Source organism: Sorex fumeus, unplaced genomic scaffold (genome assembly GCF_029834395.1).
Source record: "Sorex fumeus unplaced genomic scaffold, SorFum_2.1 ptg000047l, whole genome shotgun sequence".
NCBI classification, from domain to species: domain Eukaryota; kingdom Metazoa; phylum Chordata; class Mammalia; order Eulipotyphla; family Soricidae; genus Sorex; species Sorex fumeus.
The window spans coordinates 3,515,739-3,540,432 of record NW_026606104.1 but is presented as its reverse complement, the minus strand read 5'-3'; the positions used below and the strand labels follow the sequence as shown (position 1 = coordinate 3,540,432).

The 24,694-nt window shown below is 55.0% G+C and overlaps 3 protein-coding genes across 4 annotated transcripts in view; all 3 read right to left on the bottom strand.

The window, feature by feature from the left end:
- Nucleotides 1–275: 275 nt before the first annotated feature.
- Nucleotides 276–13,573, bottom strand: NPR1 (natriuretic peptide receptor 1). 2 transcript variants are annotated; one of them, XM_056123826.1, is made up of 22 exons: nt 12,383–13,573; nt 11,753–11,952; nt 11,209–11,322; nt 10,768–10,903; nt 10,328–10,419; nt 9,358–9,493; nt 8,918–9,011; nt 6,990–7,110; nt 6,317–6,391; nt 6,130–6,207; nt 5,310–5,414; nt 5,039–5,110; nt 4,789–4,945; nt 4,255–4,410; nt 3,923–4,091; nt 3,589–3,735; nt 3,314–3,437; nt 3,104–3,172; nt 2,738–2,912; nt 2,564–2,662; nt 921–1,012; nt 276–778 (listed from the first exon to the last, which is right to left on the bottom strand). In XM_056123826.1, exons 1-22 carry the CDS (start codon nt 13,089–13,091, stop codon nt 716–718), a joined length of 3,183 nt encoding a protein of 1,060 aa, XP_055979801.1. In that variant the 5' UTR covers nt 13,092–13,573; the 3' UTR covers nt 276–715. The 2 variants fall into 2 exon arrangements, with proteins under 2 accessions (XP_055979801.1, XP_055979802.1); XM_056123827.1 differs by having other exon boundaries at nt 8,918–9,002.
- CHTOP (chromatin target of PRMT1) overlaps nt 6,138–24,694 on the bottom strand; it is a 51,535-nt gene continuing 32,978 nt past the window's right edge. Inside the window, exon 7 of the transcript XR_008793730.1 lies at nt 6,138–6,149. The gene's annotated coding sequence lies outside the window, so the exon portion shown is untranslated. The remainder of the gene's footprint in view (nt 6,150–24,694) is intronic.
- FMO5 (flavin containing dimethylaniline monoxygenase 5) overlaps nt 23,933–24,694 on the bottom strand; it is a 241,443-nt gene continuing 240,681 nt past the window's right edge. The window contains exon 10 of the transcript XR_008793729.1: nt 23,933–24,022. The gene's annotated coding sequence lies outside the window, so the exon portion shown is untranslated. The remainder of the gene's footprint in view (nt 24,023–24,694) is intronic.

Below are 24,694 nucleotides of genomic sequence, written 5' to 3'. Positions count from 1 at the left end.
GGGAATCTAACCTGGTCTCCTATATGCACGCACTAAGTCTGCCCTCTCCCCACACTGTCCCTTCCAAAAGAGACTTCCTGGCTGGAGGGACAGGACATCAGAGAAGGCTGTTTATTTTGCACACCGTCAACCCCAGCATCTCACAGGGCCTCCTGAGAATCGCTGGAAATGACACCTGAGCACAGAGCCAGAAGCCATGAGCACTGCCAAGTGTGACCCCAAAAGACCAAACCAAAAAGGAGAGACACTTTCACTGGAATAAAGACTTTAATGGTCTTTGCTCAGACAAGCAATGGTGTAGCCAGCCCTCCTCACCCAATGCACCAAAGGGGGGGGAGGGGAGTGACTGACTGACAGCGGGGTGGGGGGAAGGGGGCGGGTTACATGGGCTAGGCCCAAGTGGCTCCCCCAGCCTCTAGTCACCTGTTATCCCTTTTCCTAGTTCCCCAAGGGAGCTCCCACCACCCCTGGGAAGTCACAGTGTAGCAAGGTTCGAGGTTGGAGGCATGTGGAGGGGAGCACGGGAAGGGGCGGGAGGATGGTCAACACCCCACACTCCACAGGGCCTGAGTCCAGCTGGAGAGTGAGGCTCCCTGACCCTCGGGCCCAGTGGACGCTGACTGCAGAGGGTCCTGGCCCTGCACCCTAACGCCTCGATCCGGTTCTCATTCCTCGCAGGCTTGGCCTATGCCTTGCAGGGAAAGGTGGCGGGTAGTCAGCCTCGGGGGCCGCTCCCCCGCTCCCCCAGGAGCCAGTAGGTCCGAACCCTGCCTTTGCCCTAGAGGGAAAATGAAAGAGGGGTCTGGGCCTGGCAGGCGGGGCACAAGCTCCCCAAAGCAGCTGAGAGGCCTCAGGGTGGGTGAGAGCCAGGCAGCTCCTTGGCAGCTCAAGGGCAGGCAGACAGGAGACCCCTCCATTACCTTCATCTCCACGTCCCCTCGGAGCTCCAGGTCGAAGCCCCCAAACTCCTCCAGCACAGCCTTAGTCTCTGAAGACAAGTGGATCCGCAGCGCTGGGCAGAAAAAAAAAAAAAAACAGAAGAGACAGTGAGGGGTGCCTGACACTGTCCCCATTCACAGCCTCACTCCTCCCTGTGGCGTCCGGTCATGACGTCCTGCACTGGTCACCTGGGGCTACTTCAGTCTGAATCAGCGGAAACAGCTGAAACCTCATGCCCCTGGCCAGTTGCAGTCCCGGAAACGGCAGTTCTGAGGGCAGGGGGACCAGATCCTGGAGTTCACGGGTTCCGGGACATGCTCAACCACACAAAAGTTCTCTGGCCTGGGCTGCCCCCAGGTCTGGACAGACGGGGCAGTGTCACTGGCTCTGCTTGAGGATCCCACTTGGCCTCTGAAATCCCAGCCAATACCCTGGCTCTGGGAACTCAACTCAACTGCACCCCTTAAACCCAGGTCTACAAAATGTCAGGAAGGTGACAGGATCCACTCAAAGTTCTGGACAGGCTGAATGAACATTTGTGGCTTTGAACAAACCCAACCATGCAGCAGCACTCAAGATCTTGCTGACGGTCATCAACACCCTCACTCTGTCCAAAGGGGACAGAGACCTTGGGAGATGGTCCCAGGTCTCCCCCACACCTCTTGGATCTCCCTCAGATGGGGCCGCTGAACTCCTCCTGGGTTCTGGACCACTCTTGAGGCCTTGTATCATCAGACAGGCCCCAGTGCCAGGCTTGCTCCTGCCCCAACAGCCACGCACAGTGACCAGGGCATATCTCTATCACTGGTTATAGGTTTTTGGGTCCCACCTGATAGTGCTCAGATTTATTGCTGGCTCCGTGCTCAAGGATCACACCTCTCATAGTGCTTGCTTGGGGAACTCGAGGCACTGCCAGGGATCAAACCAAGGGCAGCTGTGTGCAAGGCAAATGCCTTCCCACTATGCTATCTCTCCAGCCCAGGGCACAGGTGTTGAACCAGCCCCACTCTGGGCTACTCAGCGCTCTTTTTCCAGCCTCCGTTAGACTCTCAAGGAGTGTGCAAAGACTGCACAGCTGAGGATCTGGGTGGTTTCACGCCCCCAGAACACAGTGGGCAGTCATCGTAATGACTGAATACAGCAGACGGGCAGAAGCCAGACAAAGAAGAGGCAGAAGCTGGTGGTCCCTGGGCACACCCAGAGTGGGGTCTGTTCACACCCCAAGTGGGGTTATTTGTTTTTTACCACCGGATACAGGCATGTGTCTCTCAGGGATGAGGCTCAGAAACAGTTATTCGACTTTCACACCTAAGTGAGAGTTGTAGGGTAGATCTCTTATTTACATTTTACAGGTGAAGGAAACTGACCTAGCAAAGCAACGCAAAGCTAAGAGGCTTTGCCTCTGACTCAATAACCAGTGGGCTGCTCTGCCCTCCCATCTGCTACATCAGAGTAGGGGAAATTACGGAACACCAGGCAGAAAGACAAGCAGTAAGAAGCAGAGCAAGGTTCTAGGCCTGATTCCACCGGAGGTGATCAGCCCTGGGCGGCTGTCAACGGCTGGAAAGGCCCGAGCGCTGGGAGGGGAGTCTCCACTCATTCCATCCCGGAGACACACCCCTACCTTCCCCGTTAGACTCCATTCTGGACGCCGTGTTGACCGTGTCCCCAAATAGGCAGTATCGGGGCATCTTGAGTCCCACCACACCGGCACACACGGGGCCTGGGGGAGGGGGCGGGGCTGTGAGCCGGGACGGGTGGGGCGTCCTGCAGGCCCCGCCCCCGCCCGCGCCCGCACCTGTGTGGATGCCGACGCGCAGGCGCAGCTGCTCATCTGGCCGGTGGCGGATGCGGAAGGAGCGCACGGCGTCCAGCAGCGCCAGGGCCATGCGGGCCACCTCGCGGGCGTGCAGCCGCCCGTTCCGCACGGGGAGCCCGGATACCACCATGTAGGCGTCGCCGATGGTCTCCACCTGCGCGGTGCAGGGAGGAGGGGTACAGCACGCCAGGGCTGGTACTTGGCTTCCCCTCGCACCCCCCCCCCCCCCGACCATGGGCACTGTCTGTCCACCCCCCTGACATGCTCGCTTTCTGCCCACCCTGGTCTTCTCTCTTGCCACTCCTCTTCCTCTGACCCCGCGGGTCCCTTCCCACCGCCACTCACCTTGTACACATCAAAGTTGTCTATAACGGCGTCGAAACAGGTGTACAGGTCATTGAGCAGAGTCACCACCTGCAGGACAGGAACCAGGTCGGCGGGGTGTCAGGGACCGGACCCGGGTTAGGGGTTGGGGGTCAGGGGACCCTCTCCCAGAACCAGCAGATGGGAGCAGGTCGCTGCCCACCCACCTTCCCGCGCAGCACCCTCGCCCACCTGCATGGGCGTGCTCTCTGCTGACAGAGCCGTGAAGCCCACGATGTCACTGAAGTAGATGGTGACGCTGTCGAAGGCCTCCGCCTGGACCGTCTCGCCGCGCTTCAGCTGCTCGGCCACGGAGCTGCAAGGGGACAGGGCTGGCTGGGGTCGTTCGAGGGCTCGCAGCGGGTCGGGCGGGGGCTGGGGGGTGGCGCAGCAGGGGCGGGCGGAGCAAGAGGAGGAGGCAGCAGGGGCGCGGGGGGCGCAGCGGGGGCGCGCGGGGCGGGGCTCACTGCGGGAGGATCTGGTAGAGCAGCGCCTCCGCCTTGCGCTTCTCCTCCAGGTAGGCCTGCGTGCGCTCTTCCACCAGCTCCTCCAGGTTGTTGGCGTACTGCTCCATGCGCGACAGCAGGTTGTCCAGGATGTTGCTGCTCTGCTCCCTGAATGCAGCGCGGGGCGGCAGAGGTGGGGGTGTGAGGGCAGCGGGACCTCACCCTAGGGACCTTACCCTAGAGCGCCCACCCCGCTCCCGGCCCCGGCCCTGGCCCTGGCACTCTTTGCCCCCCTTCGTATCAGACGCGGCTCCCTCCCTCCGCCAATTGCCGAATGGGACGTCGGGGTGGGGACCTGTTGAATTTGCGCAGCGCCAGGCGGATCTGCTGGAAAGGCGGCCGTTCCTGGGGGTCCTCGGCCCAGCAGCGCTGCATCAGCTGCCCCAGCTCCTCCAAGTGACTCTGAAGGGTCAGGGAGGGCCGGAAGGGGGGCTGCTCACCCCGTGTCACCCGCTCGACGATCTCTGGGTGGCAAGGGGGAGAAGCAGAGGGTGAGGCGGTGGGAGAGCAGCTGCTGCGAAAGCCTCGGGTCCGGGGAGTAGTGGAGCCCGGCGGCCCCCCCCCCCCTCGCAGAGACCACCTTGCTGGCACTGCACCGGTCCGCTGCGGCCTACTGGACGCTCTCACCTTTGGGACTGAGGTCTAGCCCTTCCACGTGGAAGACCCCGCTCCTCAGGGCTATCTCCTGGAGGATGATGCCGAAGCTGTATATATCCCCGGCCTGGGAACCGCGGGCAGGTGGCGAGGTCATGCGCAAGAGCTCAGGCGCCGTCCATAACTTTTCTGTGGGTCAGAGATTGGGGGTCACTTAGTGAAAGGTCCCAGAGATAAGGAAGGAGGGAAAGGTAAGGCCTGGGCAGAAGGGGCTGACTTGGACGCGTCCCCTCGGGGGCTCAAGCTCGAAAGCTGATTTCAACCGTGTCTCTAGCAGTCAGGCGCCCGCAGGGCTTGCACGCTGGGCGAGCTCAGCAGTCAGTGACTTGCACAGACCAGCAGGAAGCTTCTCCAGACTGCGGACCTCCGAGGAGCTAGGAGCGGCGGGAGGCCCCTTCGGGGGACTCCTCTATATTTATGAATGGGTCCGTGGGAAAAGGAAATGCGCTCCGCCAATCAGAGCTCGGGCAGAGCGGGGTGGGGGGTGGGGGTTAGAGGCGGGCTCACTGGCGAAAAGGATGTGTCCTTGCTCGGGCTCCGGGTCCCTGAAGCTCTCCAGCCCGTAGTCCGTGATCTTGAGCACAAAGCGTCCGTCCACCACACAGTTGGAGGACTTGAGGTTCCCGTGGGAGCAAATGGCCCCGTTGTGCAGGAACAGCATGCCCTGGGGATCGGGGCCGGGGTCTTGGCATGCTCCAGAAGGGGAGCAGCTCGCCTGTCCCCCCCACCCCCGCCCCTGGAGGCTCTGTAGACCCACCTTGACTATGTCGTTGGTGAGAGAGTACCGGAACATCCAGTCCAGGGTGATACTTTCATTCTCCAGGATGTCCTGTGGGCAGCGACAGTCACACCCGTGCCACAGACACGTGTGTACATGTGTGCATGATCACACGGACAAATGCCTGGATTCACTCCCTTCCGCAGGGGTGTGGGTGGGGGTAGGAACCCAGTCGGAGAAGGGAGCCCGCCCCTTGGCTAGCCTCGTGGTAGATGGGCAGGAGCAAAGAGGTGGTCTGGCCTGCGCTTACCTGCAGACTCCCGCGGGGACAGTACTCCGTGAGGATGCAGATGTTGGGGGGGTCAGTACAGGCGCCCACAAACCTAGTCAGGTGTTCGTTCTGCACGTCCCGCATCTGCAAGTAGGGACCCGCACCAGGGGTCCACGGAGACCTCATTCCCACTGTGCGTCTGCATCCCCTCAAGCTCCCCAATGCCCCAGGGGTCCCTTCTGTGTCCCCTCAAGGGATCCCTCCTGTGCCCCCCTGCAGGGACTCTCCTGGGCCCCCCTCAGACCCTCTGCTTCCCTCCCTATTCCTGCTTGCCAGATGTTCTAGTGCCTGCCCTGGGGATTCCCACACATTTACTCAGCCGTCCCTCCACTCTGTGCTCAGGGTCTCTGGACCCACGTTGCTGGCAGTGCCAGAGATGGAACCGGGGCCTCACACCAGCCAGGTATGTGCTACCTGCGCCATGCCCCTGGTCCCCTCCTGCTCTTTGGCCCTCTGCTCCACATCTACTCCCAGTTTCCTCTGTCCCTAAGCCCTCAACCCTGATAAGAGCAGGCGGGGAAGGGGGCCCTTCCTCCAGGATGTGTCCAGGGTCCCTTCTCCACACTTTGGTTTTGCTTTGGGGGGCCATAACAGGCAGCGCTCAGGGCTTACTCTCAGCTCTGAGTTTGGGGTTCACTCTTTAGTGCTGGTGGGGCCCCTTTAGTGCTGGGGAGTGAACCCAGCCTCCTGTGTGCAAAACTTGTCGAGTCTCTCCTGGGCCCTCCTTTCCCCAGCCTTGTTGCCCTCATGCCATCACCATAAGCAAGGGCCTACCCTTGGACCCCCAATCCCACATTACATGCTTCAGTTCAAACAGGACTTTCCGTGTCAGCTCGATGCGCTTCCGGTTCACACGCTTCACAGCCACGAGGTTGCCCTGGACAAGGGACAGGCACTATGAGGAGGGGGTGGTGTTCCTGGTAGCCCAGAACCAAGCGTGGGACCCTTGTGGTGCTCCCTCAGAGCCCAGCCCTGCCCAGGCCCACCTTGTAATATGCTGTCTTGGCGAACACTTGGAACTGGCCCTCCGTGGTCATCAGGGAGCCATAGTTGGAGCCTCTCTGAAGAAGCGGGAGGGACACGGTCAGCCCCTGGGCCCAGCTCTCCACTGAATGGCTCTGGCGTCATGCCAGGTCTTAGCCTTGTCACTTCTTTTCACAGCCCACCATGAAATCCTCCCTCCAGAATAGGGGCTTTATGCATGCAAAGATGCTCTTCACTCCTTTCAGCCATCTTCTCCCTCTCCGTGTGTGTGTGCATGTGTGTGTGTGTGTGTGCGCGCGTGCGTGCGTGTTTTGGGGTCACACCTGGCAGTACACAGGTCTTACTCCTGGCTCTGCACTCAGGGGTGACTCCTGCTGGTGCTGGGGGGGACCCTATATAGTGCTGGAGAGGAACTCAGGTCAGCCCTGTACAAGGTAGCGTCCTGCCTGTTGTACTATCTCTCTGGCCCTTCCTTCCTCATTTAAAAAAAAAAAAAAGCATTTTCACATAAATCATCATTGACCTAAGAAAGTTCTGGTGAGAGGCCCTGAAGCTGCACACATTCCCCAGGATGGACTCCAAGAGCGACCAAGCCCAGCCAACATCACAGAGGTGAACCAAGCCAAATAACCTTACCAGTTGGGCCCCACCCACACCCTGGGCCCCACTCCTTACCCCGCTCAGGGTCAGCCTGCTGCCCGCACTCCGGAGGTGTCTCTCCAAGCTGCTGGGTTGCACATCCTCCCACCGTACCCGCCACAGCTCTGAGGCCAGCTCCTTCTCCAGCTGCATCTTCCTGGAGCATGAAACCTGCATCTGAGCTCAGGCAGAAGCCCGAGCCAGGACAGGTGTTCTATGGTCCTCTGCCCGGCTCACCTCCCCCAGCCCCTCCCCGCTGCTGAGACACAGAGACAAGGTCTATCCTCGAGGCCAGCAGCTTCCAGATTTGCTTGGTCTATTGCTCCCTTTCCAGGAGCAAGCTGCTCAGTGGCCCCTGGGAATCTACCTTACTTTTATTTTGATTTTTGGCCATACCGACAAGTGCTAATAGATTCCAGCATACAAACCCTACATACCAGCAAGCTAAGATGGGCCCTGGAAATTCACATTTTAATCTTCTTACTTACTTAGGTTTGGGGGTCACATCCAGCTGTGCTCAGGGATCACTCCTGGTAGGGCTCAGGGAACCATACACAAATGTCAGGGGTCAAACCCAGGTTGGCTAATGCAAGGAAAAGGCCTTGCCTGCTGCCCTATAATCTATCTACCTTTTGTTGTTGTTCGTTTGAGGGTCACCCCCAGCCGTGCTCAGGACCTACTCCTAGCTCTGTGCTCAGGGATCACTCCTGGCAGGGCTAGGGGGACCATAGCCTGGGTCCCTCATGAGCAAGGTAAGCACCCAAATACTATACTATCGTTCCAGCCCTGTAATCTACTTTTTTGGGGTTTGTTTTCTTGGCCACACACAGCAGTGCTCAGGGTTTACTCTTGGCTCTCTGCTCAGATGCTTGGGGGACATATGGGATGCCAGAGATCAAACCAGGATCAGCCATGTGCAAGCCAGCAAGCCAGGTTCCCTATTCTCTTTGGTCTGTAATCGCTACCTTTTGATTGTGGAGAGGGTGGGTCCTTTTGTTTTGGGGTAATACCCAATGGTGCTCAGGACTTACTCCTGACTCTGTGTCAAGAATCACTCCTGATAGGGCTGGAGCGATAGCACAGCAGGTAGGGTGTTTGCCTTGCACGCAGCCAACCCAGAGCACCGCCAGGAGTGATTCCTGAATGCAGAGCCAGGAGTAACCCCTGTGCATCGCCGGGTGTGACCCAAAAAGCAAAAATAAAAATTAAAAATTAAAAAAATAAAAGAATCACTCCTGCTAGCAATGGGATATCACATGGAATGCTGGGGATCGAAGTCAGATGGGTCAGGCACTAGACAAGTGCACTACCCACTTTTCTATCCCTCAGGCCCTGTAATCTACCTTTGCAAGGAAACAAACAGAAAGTGTCCCAAGGCTACTCCCAGTTTTATCTCTGCACCCAGTTGCAGAATCCCCTACTCTGGGAAGCACCATAGTTGATGGTAAGACAGGAGGTGATATTTTTTCTTCCCTGGGGACAGCAGATATATCAATTTAACTTCTCTGAGTCACATCTTCCTTAAAAAACTGGAGCCCTCAATGTTTGCTGCAGAGTACTATCATACTATCATGAACCTTAGAGAACAGCCCCGGGCAGTGCGCACAGAATCCAAGCTCCCAGCAAGGACCCTTCCTTCCCTCTCACCCCCTCAGCCCTGCATTCCTGCCCTGCTCCTGTGTACTGGAAGACAGGAGGGGGCCCCTGCGCCTTCTCCACCAGGTTCCACATAGCTCGGTTAGACACGGGTCCCATCTCAAAGACTCTGAACCATGACTTCCATCCGGTCTGCACACGTAGGAAGAGGGGATCCACACTCCTGATGCCACTCCCCCAAAGGTTCTGCTCCTCTGAGGCCCCCCTGGTCCCCCTCAGCCATGCCACGCCTCCTCTCCCCACCATCTTTGCCCTGGCCCTCCCCCCCAACCCCTTCTGGTCCTCCCTCCCTGCCCTCACCCACTCACCTGTAGATGAAGAAGGAGATGATCAGGATGCAGAACAGGGAGAGGCTTCCCACCACAGCCAGAACCTCCAGCGTGGAAAAGTGGTCTGTGGGAACTAACATTAGACAGCAGAAGAGATCTCGGGTTTTTTGTTCTTGTTCTTATTGTTTCTGAGCCATACCCAACAGTGCTCTGGGCTTACTCCTGGCTCTGTGCTCAGGGCTCACTCCCAGAGGGGCTCAGTGGACCATACAGAACATGAGGGATCACATCTGGGTCAGCCGTGTGCCAGGCAAATGCCCTCCCCGCTGTCCTGTCTATCTCTGGCCCCAGGAGGACCTTCTGATAGTGAACTGAGTCGGCAGAGGCATAGAGGAAAAGGCAAGAGCTCTGCCCCCGCCCCAGAGAAGAGCGCATCCCCAGTGGATCAGTGGCTTGGAGGCCTGGAACGTGGAGGTCACCTAGGTTGCAGGCTGGGTTCTCGTTGTCAAAGCCACACTTAGGGACATCAGGCGGTGGGTGCCCCAGAGGCCAGTTCAGTTTGCGCCCTGACTCCGCCACCAGCTCTTTGGACGTCCCGTTGTAGTTCAGAACAACCTATGGGAGGAAGGAAGGGTAGGCTAGGAGCTGGGGTGGGGCACCTGTTGTTCTGCCACTGCCCACCCACTCCCCTTCTGCTGCTTAAGGACCCCCACTATGGACCAGTGCAGAAAGCCCACACACCCACACCTCTTGGGATGGAGGCAGAAAAATTTGAAACCTGGGGCTGGAGAGATAGCATGACAGGGAAGGCGCTTGCCTCCTACATGGCTGATCCCTGACAACACATAGGGTCTCCAGCCCCTGCCAGGAGTGATCCCTGAGTGCAGAGGCAATAAACCCTGAGCACACCTGGGTGTGGCCCTTAAACAAACAAACAAACAACCCCAGAAAAATTAAAATAGGAAACCATTTAAGAGTTTTCTAAGGAAAAGTTCACAAAGATAGTACAGAGGATAAGGAGCTTGCCATGCACGTGGCCGACCCTGATCCTGGTACTGCAGATAATTTCCCAAGCACCACCAGTACACATTCCCTGAACACAAAGCCAGGAGTAGCCCCTGAGCAAGATCAGGTATGGCTGAACTCTGTCCCCTCCAAAAGCAATGAGCAAAGGTTCATATTGAACCTCATTCTGGCACTCAGGAAGTGAGGCTCAGAGAGAAAGGGGAAGGCAGTGGTTTTAACTCATATCCCAGGGCCTATCCCAGGCACCCCTCCCCCAGGAACCCTGGCCGCCCAGGGCTCCTCCTGCCTATCACCTGGGCGATAGGGCATGCTCCTTCAGCAAACAGGGGTTCCTTCCCAGGGCGACTGTGAACCCCTGTGGCTCTGGAAGCCCCTGCCCCCCCCAAGCAGGTCTGTTTCCCAGGCTCCTGGGACCTGGCTCACCCTGAAGGCGCCGCTCCCAGGCTCCATGTCCCACAGGGAGAAGTCTGTCTCCCGGTCGCCATTGCTGTCAATCCTCAGGTGCCCTGTCACACCTGGGCCCCGAGGAAGAAGAGGGCTTTGGTTTGCGACAGAGAAGTTCAGGGGAGCACCCCTGCATCCGTACCCTGATCTTTTCTGCCTCGTCTTCCCAGCTTAGCTGACGTGACAGATGATTCAGTGCCAGGAATGACCGGGGCGGGCATCCTGGCAGTTTCTCCATGGAACTAGGGAGCAGGGAAGGGAGCCGTGGGGGCGCCTTATAAGGAGAGAAGCCTCCTGGAGTGGACAAGTGCCCTCCCCCCTTCCACCTCCTGCCCCGGTGCTGGCCTGCGAAAGGCATCTTGGGATCTCTAGCCTGGGGTACCCCAAGGCAGCCTCTTCCTGCCCGCCCAGGCCTCGACCTTGGAAGCTGCGGTTCCACATCCTCTGGGTGATGCCTTCCCCATCAGTGACGGTGCCCCCCTCGGCCAGAGTCTCAGCCACAGCCTGGCCATAGAGCAGGAGTCCGTCGTGGAAGGCCGCGGGGATGGTATTCACCTGTAGGAGGGATGAGAGGGCATGAGGGGTGGGCTGCACTAGGAGCTGGACGGAGGATGGGAGGAGTCCCGTGATGATGTGAAGGAGAGATGTCACTGCTCCTGAGAGACTGGAGGCACTGCTGCCCGCGGGCAGCTGCAGAGGGGCCCTCTGGGTTTGGCCAAGGCAACTCCACTTGTAAGAGTGCCTCTGTCCTCAGAAGCCCCATGTCACAGGGGGAGGAGAAAAGGGGAGTCCCGGGGTCCCAGGAGGGCAGAGAACAGAGAACGGGCATGGGAGGAGAAGATCCCAGAAGCCCGTCCTACCAGACCATCCTGCAAGGTGAAGTTGAACTGCTCCAGGGCTAAGTGTTTGAGCTGTGACAGGAACTCCAAGTACTCGGGATTCTCAGGCTCCCTGTAAGTGATGATCTTGGCAACCTGCAGAGCCGGGGAAAGGGGTGGAGGAGAGGGGAAAGGGACTCAGTCCTCTCTGGGTCCTGCCGCCCCCTCCTACCTCCACAGTGACTGGAGGACTCCATCTATCCTGGCCCTCCAGGACAGCGCCAGGGGGAGACTTCTCCCCACCCTGGGAGTTGTGGGACGCACAAACACCCCAGCCCATTCTCCATCCTACCCCACAGGTCACCTCAGCCCTGAGAGCACCAAGACTTTCCTGGAAGCCTTTTTTTGGCGGGGGTTTGGCTTTGGTTTCTGGGACACACGGGGCTCGGGGCTCAGGGCTCAGGGCCCCTATGCAAGGCGTGGGGGTGGGGCGGGGGGATGGAGCCTCGCATAGTCCTCACGATCCTTTCCCACACCAGAGACCCTGCGTCCGTCCCTGGCCTGGCGGTGCAGCGCAGACACCCACCTGAAAGGCCTGGCGGGCGCTGTCGTCCAGCCTGTCCCCTCGCTCCCAGGGCTTGCGGGGGCCCGGGCCGTGAGCCCCTTGCAGACTGTACCCAAACAGGTCCAGGTGGAAGAAGACGTAGTCGGCGCCGCTCATGCCCTCCTCCCGCGCCACGAGCATGAGCGCGCGGAAGGTGTCTGGGGGGCTGCAGATGTAGATGACTGGGGAGGAAGGGAGAAAGGGAGGAGAGACCCGAGAGTTGGTGAGGGGGAGGGAAAGAGACCGGCGAGTTGGTGGGGGAGGCTCTGACCCGGGTGAGGTCAGAGCCGGCGGCCTGGAGGGGAGGGAGGGAGGGCGGGTGTGAGCAGATCGGACGGGAGGGGGGTGGCATGGAGGAGGCGCAGGTGGGGGAGGGCGTGCGTGGATGCCAAGGGAGTAAAAGGGGACATAAAAGGGGGCCGGAGCTAAGCCGGGGCGCACCGTGGGGGTGCGCTAAGCGGGGGGCTGGGCGGGCGAGCGGGGGAGCGTGGGGGCGCGCAGGGAGAGCCGTGGCAGAATAGACCGTGCCGGGAGAAGGCGTCCCAGCCAAGCCAGGAGGCCGGGATGGTTCTAGAAGGCGCGGGTGGGGGTGGGGGCGGGCGGGCCGCTCACCCCGACCCTTGCGCTGCACCCGGCGCAGCAGCTTGACGTAGTGGTCGCGGTCGCCCTCGGTGAACTCCAGGTCTTCCAGCGTCATGTTGAGGCGCTGGGCGACGCGCAGGTACAGGCCCTCCACGACGAAGAAGCAGGGCTTTTCCTCCGTCGGCTGGTAGGCATAGAGCAAGAGCGCCTGGCGCCGCCACCCCAGCTGTCGGTGCAGCGCGATCACCAGGTCGCCCAGTTTGGCGTGGCTGGGCCCGGTGCGCGTGGTCAGCGCGTACTCGTCCTTGGCGCCGAAGCCCTGAGCTGGGGCGCCGGCCGTGAGCTGCGGCACCCGCCAGTGCGCCGTGAAGCGCCCCACGGGGGCGGCGGAGTACACGCAGCCGGGGCCCAGGAAGACGGCGGGCCGGTGCTCCCACTTGAGATCCACGGCGGTCAGCGGCGCGGCGGTGTCCGAGCAGACGCCCCGCGCGTCCTCGCTGCTGCCCAGCACGGTGCGCACCGTCCAGCCGGCCAGCGGCCCCGGCCCCGCGCGCAGCGCCGCCAGCGCCAGCTCCACGGCCGGACCCACGCGCACCCACGACCACGGGTACGACGTGTTGGTCAGCGGCAGCACCACGGCCACCGTCAGGTCGTCCGCCTGTCCGCGGGCGCACAGCAGCGGCGGCAGCAGCAGGAGCAGCAGGCGGCGGGCGCCGGCGGGGCGCCCGGGGAGCGGCATGGTCTCAGCGGGCTCCGCGGCGGGTGGGCGCTCGCACCATGGCCTCGGCGGCGCCCCCCGGGGCTCAGGGCGGGAGCGGCCGGAGCGGGACGGGGGGCGCCTCGCCGCGGCGGCCGGGCCCGGGGCGCGCAGCCGAGCGCGCGCGGAGAGCGCGGCGGAGCAGGTGGGCGCCGAGAGGGGTCGGAGCGAGTCGGCCAGCGAGCCAGCGAGCTGTGTTTGGGGGCGAGGGTGTGAATTTGTGCCGGGGAGCAAGCGGGGGGAGGAAGCGCGCCCGCGAGCCCGGGGCGGAGAGGATGCGGGAGGGAAGCGCGAGCGGAGGTCGGATGCGCGCGAGTGTGCCGGAGCGGGCCGGCCCAGGGCTCCGCCGTCCGGGGGGGCTGGGGAGGATCGCCGCGGGCTCCCAGCCCTCCCTCCGGCCGCTTCCCCTCCCAGACCCGGTGACAGAGGAGCCAAGCCTGGATCTTTAACTCTTTCCTGCCCGCCCCAGGTCTCGGGCTCTCCTGCGTCGTCCCCGCCTCCCCGCTCCCCGCCGGCGCGCGTGCAAACCCGCCCGAGGGGCGCCCCCGCGTGGGCGCAGGACAGGGCGGCGTCGGGAATGGACGTGTGTGGGAGGTCCGGGGAGGGTCTCCTGCCCCCCCCCGTCTTGACCCTCCCCCTCCGACCTGGGGCGAGGGGGCTGGTGGGGGGACTTGAGCTGATTTGGGATCGTGGCAGGAGAAGGTGTCAGGCTGGGGGCGGGAGGGTGGCGGTTTCTGGAAGAACCGTTGACGTCGCTGAGGCCAGGGTGTTAAGAACCTTAGTCCCTCCGGAGTGCTCCTTGCCCCGCCTTGGCTTCCAGATGCAGCCGGTTCGCCCAGGGCAAGGGACCGCGCGGGAAGGCGCGGCTGATTCTGAGTTCGTCTAGGGCCGATAGCGAGCAGGAGGCCGCGTGCGGGGCGACCTTGGTGCGGGAGCTTGGGGACCGTGGGGCCGCGTTTGCGATAGCGGGGCGGGGGACGGTACTGGCGGGGTGGCCCGCGCGGACTCCGGGGCCCGCGGGCGCAGCGCCTGTCCGGACCTCCGTGGGCTCGGTCTGCCCTCTAGTGGTTGGTGGGAGGCATTGGTCTGCGGCGCCGCCTGCCTTCATCCGCCGGACACTCCCACGCGCAGGTGAAGCCCGGACTAGATGCTGCGGGCACAGTGTGTCCAGGGAGCTCCATCTGGGGAAACGCCGCGTGGCTTAAGGGGCCCACATTCTGCCCACAGTGAAACCAGGAAATTTCTCCTCCGAAGAACTGTTCTCCAAGGAGAAATAATTCTACAAGAGCAGAAGGATAAGAAAGGTATTCCCAGTGCTGGAGAGATAGCAGACGGGCTAAGGCAGCCCACCGAGATTCCAGTCCCCATTCCCCAGCCCCATATGGTTCCCCTAACCCCGCCAGGAATTCTGTGCGGGGAATTCTGAAGAGAGAATACTGAAGAACGTTCCCTGTATATGGGACTTTAGGAACATTTCCAGTACTGTGGTCTAAAGCAGACTGTAACCATAGACGAATTTCAGACAGCAAGCCTGCCTGGCTTGCCTATATGCCTATATTTCTAAATACATTTCATTTAGTTTTTGTTTTGTGTTTGTTTGTTTTGCTTTTTGGGTCACACCCAGCGATGCACAGGGGTTACTCCTGGCTTTGCACTCAGGAATTACTCCTGGTGGAGCTCAGGGGACCATATAGGATGCTGGGAATCGAACCCGGGTCGGCCGCGTGCAAGGCAAACGCCCTACCCGCTGTACTATCGCTCCAGCCCCAGTTTTTGTTTTGTTTTGATTTTGGGTCACCTGAGCATAAGTGTGTCCATAGCCAAGTAACCCTGGCGGTGCTCAGGGGTTACTCTTGGCTTTCCACTCAGAAATTACTCCTGGCAGGCTTGGAGGGTCATATGGGATGCTGGGGATCTAACCGGGGTGGATCATGTGCAAGGCCTTACAGGCTGTGCTATTGCTCTGGCCCCATATGTTTTTGTAGTTGTTGTTGTTTTGGGTTTATGTTGTTTTTGATTTATGTTTATGGCCAAAAGGCCATACCTGGCGATGTCCAGGGATCCCTCCTGGCACTGCACTCAAGGATCACTCCTAGCAGTGCTCGGGGACCATATGGGATGCTGGGGATCTAACCTGGGTTGGCCGTGTGCAAGTCAAAAATGCACAACCCACTGTACTAACACTCCAGCCCCCCCCATATGTATATTTTATTTAATTGTCCACACTTAGAAATGAGCAGCTGACACATGAATATTTGGATTTCTCAAACTTTTATCCTATTTTATTTTTCAGTACCAGGACCTGAGCCCAGAGGCTCACAGGAGCAAAGTATATTCTTCACCACTGAGCTACACCCCGGGCCCACAACTATTTAGATTTCTAGCTTGTAGTGAAAGACTAGATACCGGGGCTGGAGCGATAGTACAGCAGGTAGGGCATTTGCCTTGCACGCAGTTGACCCGAGTTCGACTCCCAGCACCCTATATGGTCCCCTGAGCACTGCCAGGAGTGATTCCTGAGTGCATGAGTCAGGAGTAATCCCAGTGCATCACCAGGTGTGACCCCCCCCCCAAAAAAAAGCAAAAAAAAAAAGACTAGATACCTAACAATATCCATAGAGTCTGGATAAAGAATATGCTGGGCAATGGAATACTATGCAGCTGTTAGAAAAGATGAAGTCATAAAATTTACATACAAGTGGTACTACATGGAAAATATCATGCTAAGCAAAATGAGTCAGAAAGAAAGGGACAGACACAGAAAGATTGCATTCATCTGGGTAGCATAAAGTAACAAAATAGGAGACTAACACCCAAGAATAGCCGAGATAGGTACCAGAAGGCTTACTCCATGACTTGGAGGCCAGCCGCACATGCTAGGGGGAAAGGCAGCTCAGATAGAGAAGGGAGCACCAAGTAAATGGTGTTGGGAGGATCCTCCCAAGATGGGAGATGCATGCTAGAAGTAGACTATAGACCGATGCCACCCAATGTCTCTTTTGCAAACCACAGCACCCAAAAAGAGAAAACAAAAGGGAATGCCCTGCCACAGAGGCAGGGTGGGATGGGGAAGATGGGGGGGTGGGAGGAATACTGGGACCCGTGGTGGTGGAGAATGGGCACTAGTGGAGGGATGGGTACTCGATCATTGTATAACTGAAACCCAAGCACAAAAATTTGTAAGTCTTCAACTGTACCTCATGGTGTTTCACTAATAAAAATTAAAAAAAAAAAAGAATGTGCTGGCACCTAGTATCCTTCATTATCCTGAGATGAAGCTAGTTCATCATGGTTCCACCCACCTGCTCACTCACCAGCAGAACTTCCTTAGCTGCAGGAGAACTGTGTGTTTCCAGCACTCATCTAGCACAACCCTTATAAAATGATTTGAGAAGCAAGAAAGGGTAGCTCAGGGAGACCAGGCAAACTTTGGCAGAACAGGCAAATAGTCTTCTGCCTCATCAGTTGGCTCCAGAGAGATAGAGAGCAAATGAGATTTCTTTTCTTTTAAGGGGGGGTGGGCACACTTGGCTATGAACACACTTATGCTCAGGGGTCATGCCTGGCAGTGCATGGGGGACCATGTGCAGTGCTGGGGCTCAAATCAACATTGTGGCAGCAGCCATGTGTCAGGTAATTACCTTTGTTTTTTGTTTTTTTCTTTTTCTTTTTAGGTCATACCCGGCGATGCACAGGGGTTACTCCTGACACACGCACCCAGGAATTACTTCTGGCGGTGCCCAGGGGACCATATGGGATGCTGGGAATCGAACCCGGGTCGGCTGCGTGCAAGGCAAACACCCTACCCGCTGTGCTATCACTCCAGCCCCAGGTAATTACCTTTGTTTAATTTTTTTTTTCATTTAGTTCTTTCTGCTGTTTACTTATCTTTATTTTTTGTTCTGGGCACACTGGTAGTGCTCAGGGCTTACTTCTAACTCTGTATTCAGGAATCATTCCTGGTAGGATCGGGGGACCTTCAGGTGTGCCAAGGATCGAACCTGGGTATTCCACAAGTGCCCTGAAAATTATACTGTAGCTCAGACCCCTTATTTTTGGTTTTGGGCCACACCCAGTGGTGCTCAGGACTTACTCCTGGCTCTGCACTCAGGGATTACTCCTGGCAGGGCCCGAAAGAACACCTGGGGTGTCCGGGATCCAATCTGAGTTAGCCAGGTACGAGGCAAGCACCCTACCCTTTGTACTATCATGCTGACTTGGATATTTATCTTATTTGCGGGAGGACCTCTCAAGAGGTGCTAAGGAGGTACAGGGACCCCACTCACATTTCTCAGTCTGGCCGTCAGATCAGCTCAACGGCTGCAGGATGAAGTGCTGCTCAGGCCTGCAGTGCTGCTCATATTTGGGCCTCCTGGGTGGTGTCAGGGACCTCCAGGGCTGCCCCCAGAAATGCTCTGGGGACCAGGTGGTGGCAGAAATTGAATTCTTGGCTCAAGATCATGCCTGGTATGTGCCATAACCACTGTCCTCCAGTCCCTATTCTATGTTTTGGCGGTATTGGGTGTTGAATTCAAGGTCTACCTGAGTCCTGCAACCTTGGCATCAGGGAAAGTTTGGTAAACTGTTTGGTTTGGGGCCACACCCCTGTCCAGTCCATATGCTGCTGGGGATCAAACCTGGGGCCCTTGCATACTAAGTATGCGCTCCAGTTCTCTGAGTCCTTTCTCATAAACTCTTGATATATCATAAACTGCACTCTTTTTGGTTTTCTTTTGTTGGGGGGGGGCATACTTGGCAGTGCTTAGAACTTACTCCTGGCTCTGTGCTCAGGTGTCACTTCTGAAGGTACTCTGGGGACCCTATGGTCTGCTGGAATTGAACCTGGTCGGCTAAATGCAGGACAAGTTCTATCCCTGTACTACCTCACCAGTCCAACTCTGAGTATTTAATGTATACAATTTTGTAAGTTTGGACATATGCATATACCTATGAAACCATCGCTTCAATAACAAGATAATGGACACACTCCTCACCTTTGAAAAGGTGCTTGCTTGCACATAGCTGACCAAGGTTCAATCTCTGGTATTTCTTAGGGTTCCCTAAACCCCAAGGAGATATTCCTGAGCATCACTATGTATGGACCAAAAACATAACAAAACAAAGTCAGTTGGAATCTCAATATTCCCCCAAAACATTAAACTGTCCTCTTGTCAGGGTTAGGAATCTGAAAGGCTGCACTCTTAGGGGAAACAATAAATAGAAAACCTAGGGACCAGAATTGTAGTACTGTGGGTAGGGTACTTGCCTTGCTCATGGTCTACCAGGGTTTGATTCCCCAGTACTCCATATGGTCCCCCCAAGCCCACCAGGAGTGATCCCTGAATGCAGAGCCAGGTTCAGGTCCTGAGCACTACCAAATGTGTCCTCAAAACAAACAAAACAAAATCTAGACCTGAAACATTGAAAGAAAAAAAAACGGATCAAGTCTAAATAATAAGACTTGATTGAGGAATTAATTGAAAAGGCAAAACTACCCATTATTAGGTTATTTAGACTGTGTGTGTGTGTGTGTGTGTGTGTGTGTGTGTGTGTGTGTGTTGGTGGGGTAGTGCTCAGGATGCATCCAGCTGTTAGTGCAGAATGTGATGCCAGAACTGAATCTGGGACAGTGCTCAGGGATTATTCATGAGGACCAGAGGACGGGAAGACCACATTTGCTGTCAGGGGTTCCTAACCCAAGTTGACTGTGTGCAGGGCAAGTGGTTACCCATACTATCTCTTGAACCCCCAACCTGATAGACCTTTTTTTTTTTTGCTTTTTGGGTCACACCCGGCAATGCACAGGGGTTACTCCTGGCTCTGCGCTCAGGAATTACCCCTGACGGTGCTCAGGGGACCATATGGGATGCTGGGAATTGAACCTGGGTCAGCCGCATGCAAGGCAAACGCCCTACCCTACCCACTGTGCTATTGCTCCAGCCCCTGATAGACCTTTTTTTTAAAAAAAAAAAATAATGGGGCTGGAGCAATAGCACAGCGGGTAGGGTGCTTGCCTTGCATGCCGCCCACCTGGCTTCAATTCCCCGCATCCCATATGGCCCCCTGAGTACTGCTAGGGGTAATTCCTGAGTGCAGAGCCAGGAGTAACCCCTGGGCATTGCCGGGTGTGACCCAAAAAGCAAAAAATAAAATAAAATAAGCATTGCTTCAAGTTTTAATGTTTATTTCCCCAAGACAGTCTAGCCTGCACTCTACTTGGATAAATATACAAGCTAGTTTTCTGCTGCTTCTAGTTTTAAACTTTAATTTTTTTTTTTTTGCTTTTTGGGTCACACCCGGCAATGCTCAGGGGTTACTCCTGGCTCATGCACTCAGGAATTGCTCCTGGCAGTGCTCAGGGGACCATATGGGGTGCTGGGAATCGAACCTGTGTCGGCCATGTTGGCTGCGTGCAAGGCAAACGCCCTACCTGCTGTGCTATCGCTCCAGCCGCCTAATCATGTTTTTGATGACAAGGAATGCTGCAAAAATACTCTAGTTCAACAAAGAGTTATGATCACAAAATAATCTTTATCCATTCTACAGTGTTTCAGAATTATCAGTTAATTTTTAAACACAAAGTAGATCTAGATGATAATGGTGGCTAACCTGGAATGTTTCTAATAACAAACTGCTGTCCATGCAACGCTTGTGCTCAAGGGGAAGGCACAGGGTCTCATACGTGAGCCACCTTATAAAGAGTTCTTTTGTAAATAAATCCATTTATGTCACATTTAATTTAGTGTGCTTGGATCGACCGTTTTTTGGTGGTTCAATCCCCAGCATCCCATATGGTCCCCTAAGCCTACCCAGAGTGATTCCTGAGTGCAGAGACAGGAGTAAGCCAGGAGTAATCACTGAGACAGGAGTAAGCACAGCAAGGTGTGGCCTCAAAAACATGACTAGAGAGCGCAGGGGTAAAGGCACGTGGCCAACTCGGTTCAATTTCAGGAACCTCATATGGTACCCCTGCCCCTAAAACCACCAGGTGTGATTCCTGAGCACAGAACCAGGAGTCAAATCTGAGCACTACTGTATCACTGTATCACTATCATCCCCTTGTTCATCGATTTACTCGAGCAGGTGCCAGTAACATCTCCATTTGTCCCAGCCCTGAGATTTTAGCAGCTTCTCCTTGCTAGTCTTTCCCAACGGTATTGGAGGCTCTTTCAGGGTCAGGGGGATGAGACCCATTATTGTTACTGTTTTTGGCAATATTGAATATGTCATGGGTAGCTTGCCAGGCTCTGGGTGTTAAGCTCTCGGTAGCTTGCCGGGCTCTCCAAGAGGTATATGTATATATATTTCCCTCTTTGATTTGTTGCCTACTGTCCGAACCCCGTCAAATATGGTAATTATGAAGAATGGGTAGGGAGTGTCTTATGATGTGTCCAGGAATATATTCACTCATATGTGAGGCTCGACCCAAGCGTGTGGGAAGTGGCCTGGAGCGTGGCGGTGGTTGGGTAGTGGAGGTTGGCTGCCGGGCTGGGTCCCTTGGGGCGGGGAGTATTCTTACCCATTCCCCCCTCTGGGGCACCCCAAGTGAAAACAGCCTGGCACGGAGTCCAGTAGCATGGTTATGGGGGCCTCATTTTATGCTCCCTTCTGGGAGAAGCAACTGTGAGTTCTGGAAGGTGGCCGATGAGGAGATTATCTGGTGCCGGCAGGAGGTGGCTTATGGGTGTGATGTGACCCATATTATTGCACCGTAGCACTGTCCTCCCATTGTTCATCGATTTGCTCGATGGGCCCAGTAACGTCTCCATTTTGAGACTTGTTGTTACCGTGTTTGGCATATGGAATACGTCACGGGTAGCTTGCCAAGCTTTGCCGTGCGGGTGAGATACTCTTGGTAGCTTGCCGGGCTCTCCGAGAAGGGTGGAGGAATCGAACCCAGCTCTGCTGGGCTGGCTGCGCGCAAGGCAAACGCCCTACCTCTGTGCTCCAGCCCTTGGGCATCTCAGGTGAAGTTAGAAGGGAACAGAGACTCTACTCAAAGAAGTAACAACTAAAAACTTCTCAAACCAAAGAAAGAACTGCACTGTAGCGCTGTCCTCCCGTTTTTTTATCGATTTGCCTAAGCGAACACCAGTAACGTCGCCATTGTGAGACTTGTTGTTACTGTGTTTGGCATATCGAATACACCATGGGTAGCTTGCCAGACTTTGCCGTTTGGCAGGATACCCTCGGCAACTTGCCGGGCTCTCCGAGAGGAAGGATAGCATAGCGGTAGGGCGTTTGCCTTGCGCAAGGCCAGCCTGACCGAGCCAGGTTTAATTCCTCCGCCCCTCAGAGAACCTGGCAAGCTACCGAGAGTATCTCGCCCCCACGGCAAAGCCTGGCAAGCTACCCATGACGTATTCGATATGCCAGACACAGTAACAAGTCTCACAATGGAGACATTACTGGGCCCGCTTGAGCAAACTGATGAACAATGGGAGGACAGTGCTACAGTGCTACCAAACTTAAAATGGATTCATATTATTACCCATAGTATTATGACAATACTAGTTGGAAATGATCACTGGACAAGAACTGAGTGTTGAAAGTAGGTAAAGGGAAATACATGATAACCTTTCAGCATCTGTATGGCAACCATAATGCCTACAATGAGAGAGAGAGAAAGAGAGAGAGAAGAGAAGTGCCTATCATAGAGGCAGGTGGGGGTGGGGAGTTGCTTGAAGGGAAGGGAGGAAACTTGGGGACGCTGGTGCTATGAAATTACTGGTGGAGGTATGGGTGTTGGAGCTTTCTATGACTGAAATGCTATCGCTATCATGAACAGTGTTGTAATGGTCTCTCTCATGGTGATTCAATTTTTAAAAAAATGTAAAAATCAAGGAAACTGATATAGCTTGGAAAGTCTGCTCCAGATAAAGTTTATATGTTAACTATTGTTTTTCTTTTGATTTTTTTCCTATTTTTTCCTCTGTTTTTATTAAAATAAACTCACTCTTTTTTTGTGCTTCTCCAATATTCTCACACTACAACCTCTCACAGCAGTGTGTGTGTGTGTGTGTGTGTGTGTGTGTGTGTGTGGTGGGGAGGGGTTTGCTCAGGAAATACCTCGTAATAACCAATTCCTTGTATTACTATGATTTAGCTCAATTCTGATAATTCTCTGCTTGTATTAGTCATACCATACAATTATACAAAACTGATCTGTTTCAGATACCTGTCACAGGATGTAACTTCCCAAGTTTTTCACATCTTCTACCTAATCTGGTATCCATTTTATGATTGCTACAGCAACTCACATCTCAGGAGAAAATTTATGTTTACTTATTTATTAAAAGATACGATATGCCAGACACAGTAACAACAAAGTCTCCAATGGAGACGTTACTGGGCCTGCTCAAGCAAAATCGATGATCAACGGGAGGGCCTTTACTTTACTTTACTTTTATGATAGGCAAGGCTACAGTTTAGCAGACTAAGCTTAGCAGAGCACTAGTCTATGTGAGTCAAAAACCTGATGAATAAAATAAGTGAACTTCCTGGGAGGAAGTTGATCACCGGAATCGCAGGGACTCCTAATCCCAGCACCTCCAGGTGTGCCCCCTCCCCCTCAGGCTAACGGATGGGGGGGGGGAGGGTGGGGGAGGGTGGGTGATGCTCCTGGCCAGTGCAGTTCAGCATTATCAGGGAGAGTGGAAAGAACATAACCCCACCCTGCAGAGCACCTGGGGAGGCCCCGCCCACCACTAGCCCCGCCCCGCCCCGCCCCTATCAAAGGAATGGTCCATAAAAAAAAAATCACCCGTGGGATGATTTTTTAAAAATTTTATTTTAGGCACCGTGATTTACAATACTATTAGTGAAAGGGTTTCATGCAAACAATATTAACAAAGTGTCCCCCCCACCCTCACCCCAACCTCTCCCCACCCTGTTAAGATACTAACTCTTAAGCAGAGAAAGGTTATTATAGATAAACAATTGAAGAATCAGCAGAGAATAAAGAGCATTAAAAATGGTAAGTCTAAATTGTTCAAGCATTAATATAATTAGTAATAACGCCCCGTGGAGTTGACATATACATGGGATTTTAATTCTGTCCACATATTAACCTACACCTCCCTAAGATAAATGGACGCCCTACCTCTAAGACCCATATTCAAAAACCTTCTTGAGCAACTTTAACCAGATTGGCCCTATACTCATGAATGAAGGAGAGTGAGAAATCCTGAACTTCTCAAGAGACAAATGTGGCATACAATGGAACGTTAAAAAAGAAAGAAAGAAAGAAAGAAAGAAAAAGAATTACTGATAAATGTGAAACACATGGAAGAATCTTGAAACATTTCAAGCAAAAGAAGGCAAACCAAGGAACTGGAGAGATAGCACAGCAGGTAGGGCTTTTGCCTTGAACGATGCAGACTAGGGATGCTGACTAAGGTATTACCTCCCAGTACCACATATGGTCCCTAGGTCACACCACACTTTGAGCTCTGCAGATGTGGCCCAAAACATACAAACAAACAAACAAACAACTCAACACGCACACGAAGGCAAAACAAAAAAGAATGTAGTGCAGTGAGTTCATTTATGTGAAGTTCTAGAACCGAAAAAATGAATTAGAAATCAGAATAATGATTACCTCTAGCAAGGCAAAGGTGGGAGAGGAAACTTTAAAAAAATATGTAATTAAAAGTTTTTTTAAAAAAAAACTTAGTAAAGTAAAGTAAAGGCCCTCCCGTTGATCATCGATTTGCTCGAGCGGGCCCAGTAACGTCTCCATTGGAGACTTTGTTGTTACTGTGTCTGGCATATCGAACACGTCACGGGGAGCTTGTCAGGCTCTGCCGTGTGGGCGAGATACTCTCGGTAGCTTGCCGGGCTCTCCGAGAGGGGCGGAGGAATCGAACTCGGGTTGGCCATGTTGGCTGCGTGCAAGGCAGACGCCCTACCCGCTGTGCTATCATATTGTAATTTAACGTAATTTTAGTGTAGGTAAGATAGTTTCAACAGTGTTAAAACATACAGTTTTGGTGTACAGATTTACTACACCCTGACCATGGAGCCCACAATCCACCATTATCCCCTTGTTCAATCTTCTTTTCGTACACCCACTCAGGAAGAATATTCTGGGGTCATAAAAATGTTTTTTTCCGTCTTGTGGTTACGTAACAAATATATTATTAAAAATGAATATAGCTGCTCAGTTAAGAGCTGTAATTTTGTAGAAAAATATACACGCTAAAAACAAAAACTGCGGGGGGCCCGCAAAACCACTCTCCGGCCCGCGGAGGTGGCCCTAGGATCCGTAGGTGCAGGGAAGGACCGACCGAATGAACTCGAGACACAAGAGACAGAATGCAGCTCAGAAACAGAGAGAAAAAGGGACAGACCTTATTGGGGGCAATCAGGGTATATATCCATTAGTGAGGCAGCTACACTAAAGGTCGTGCCCATATATGGTTAGGAAGGTTTGTTTTCACCTATCATGCATTACAAGGTTTATGTGTATCTGGTACCAGACACGAGGTGATTACACAAAGGGCCATGTCCATATGATTTACCAGACATGAGGTAGATACACAAAGAGCCATGTCCATATGATTTATAAAATTTACATGCATCAC

What these genes read in the sequence shown, in the direction of transcription:
- NPR1 (XM_056123826.1), bottom strand. Translation starts at nt 13,091, where the DNA reads ATGCCGCTCCCCGGGCGCCCCGCCGGCGCCCGCCGCCTGCTGCTCCTG. An exon ending in CTCTACCAGATCCTCCCGCA is followed by an intron (nt 3,438 to 3,588) that starts GTGAGCCCCGCC and finishes GTCCCCTTGCAG; the next exon opens with CTCCGTGGCCGAGCAGCTGA. An exon ending in GAGGGGACGTGGAGATGAAG is followed by an intron (nt 779 to 920) that starts GTAATGGAGGGG and finishes TTTTCCCTCTAG; the next exon opens with GGCAAAGGCAGGGTTCGGAC.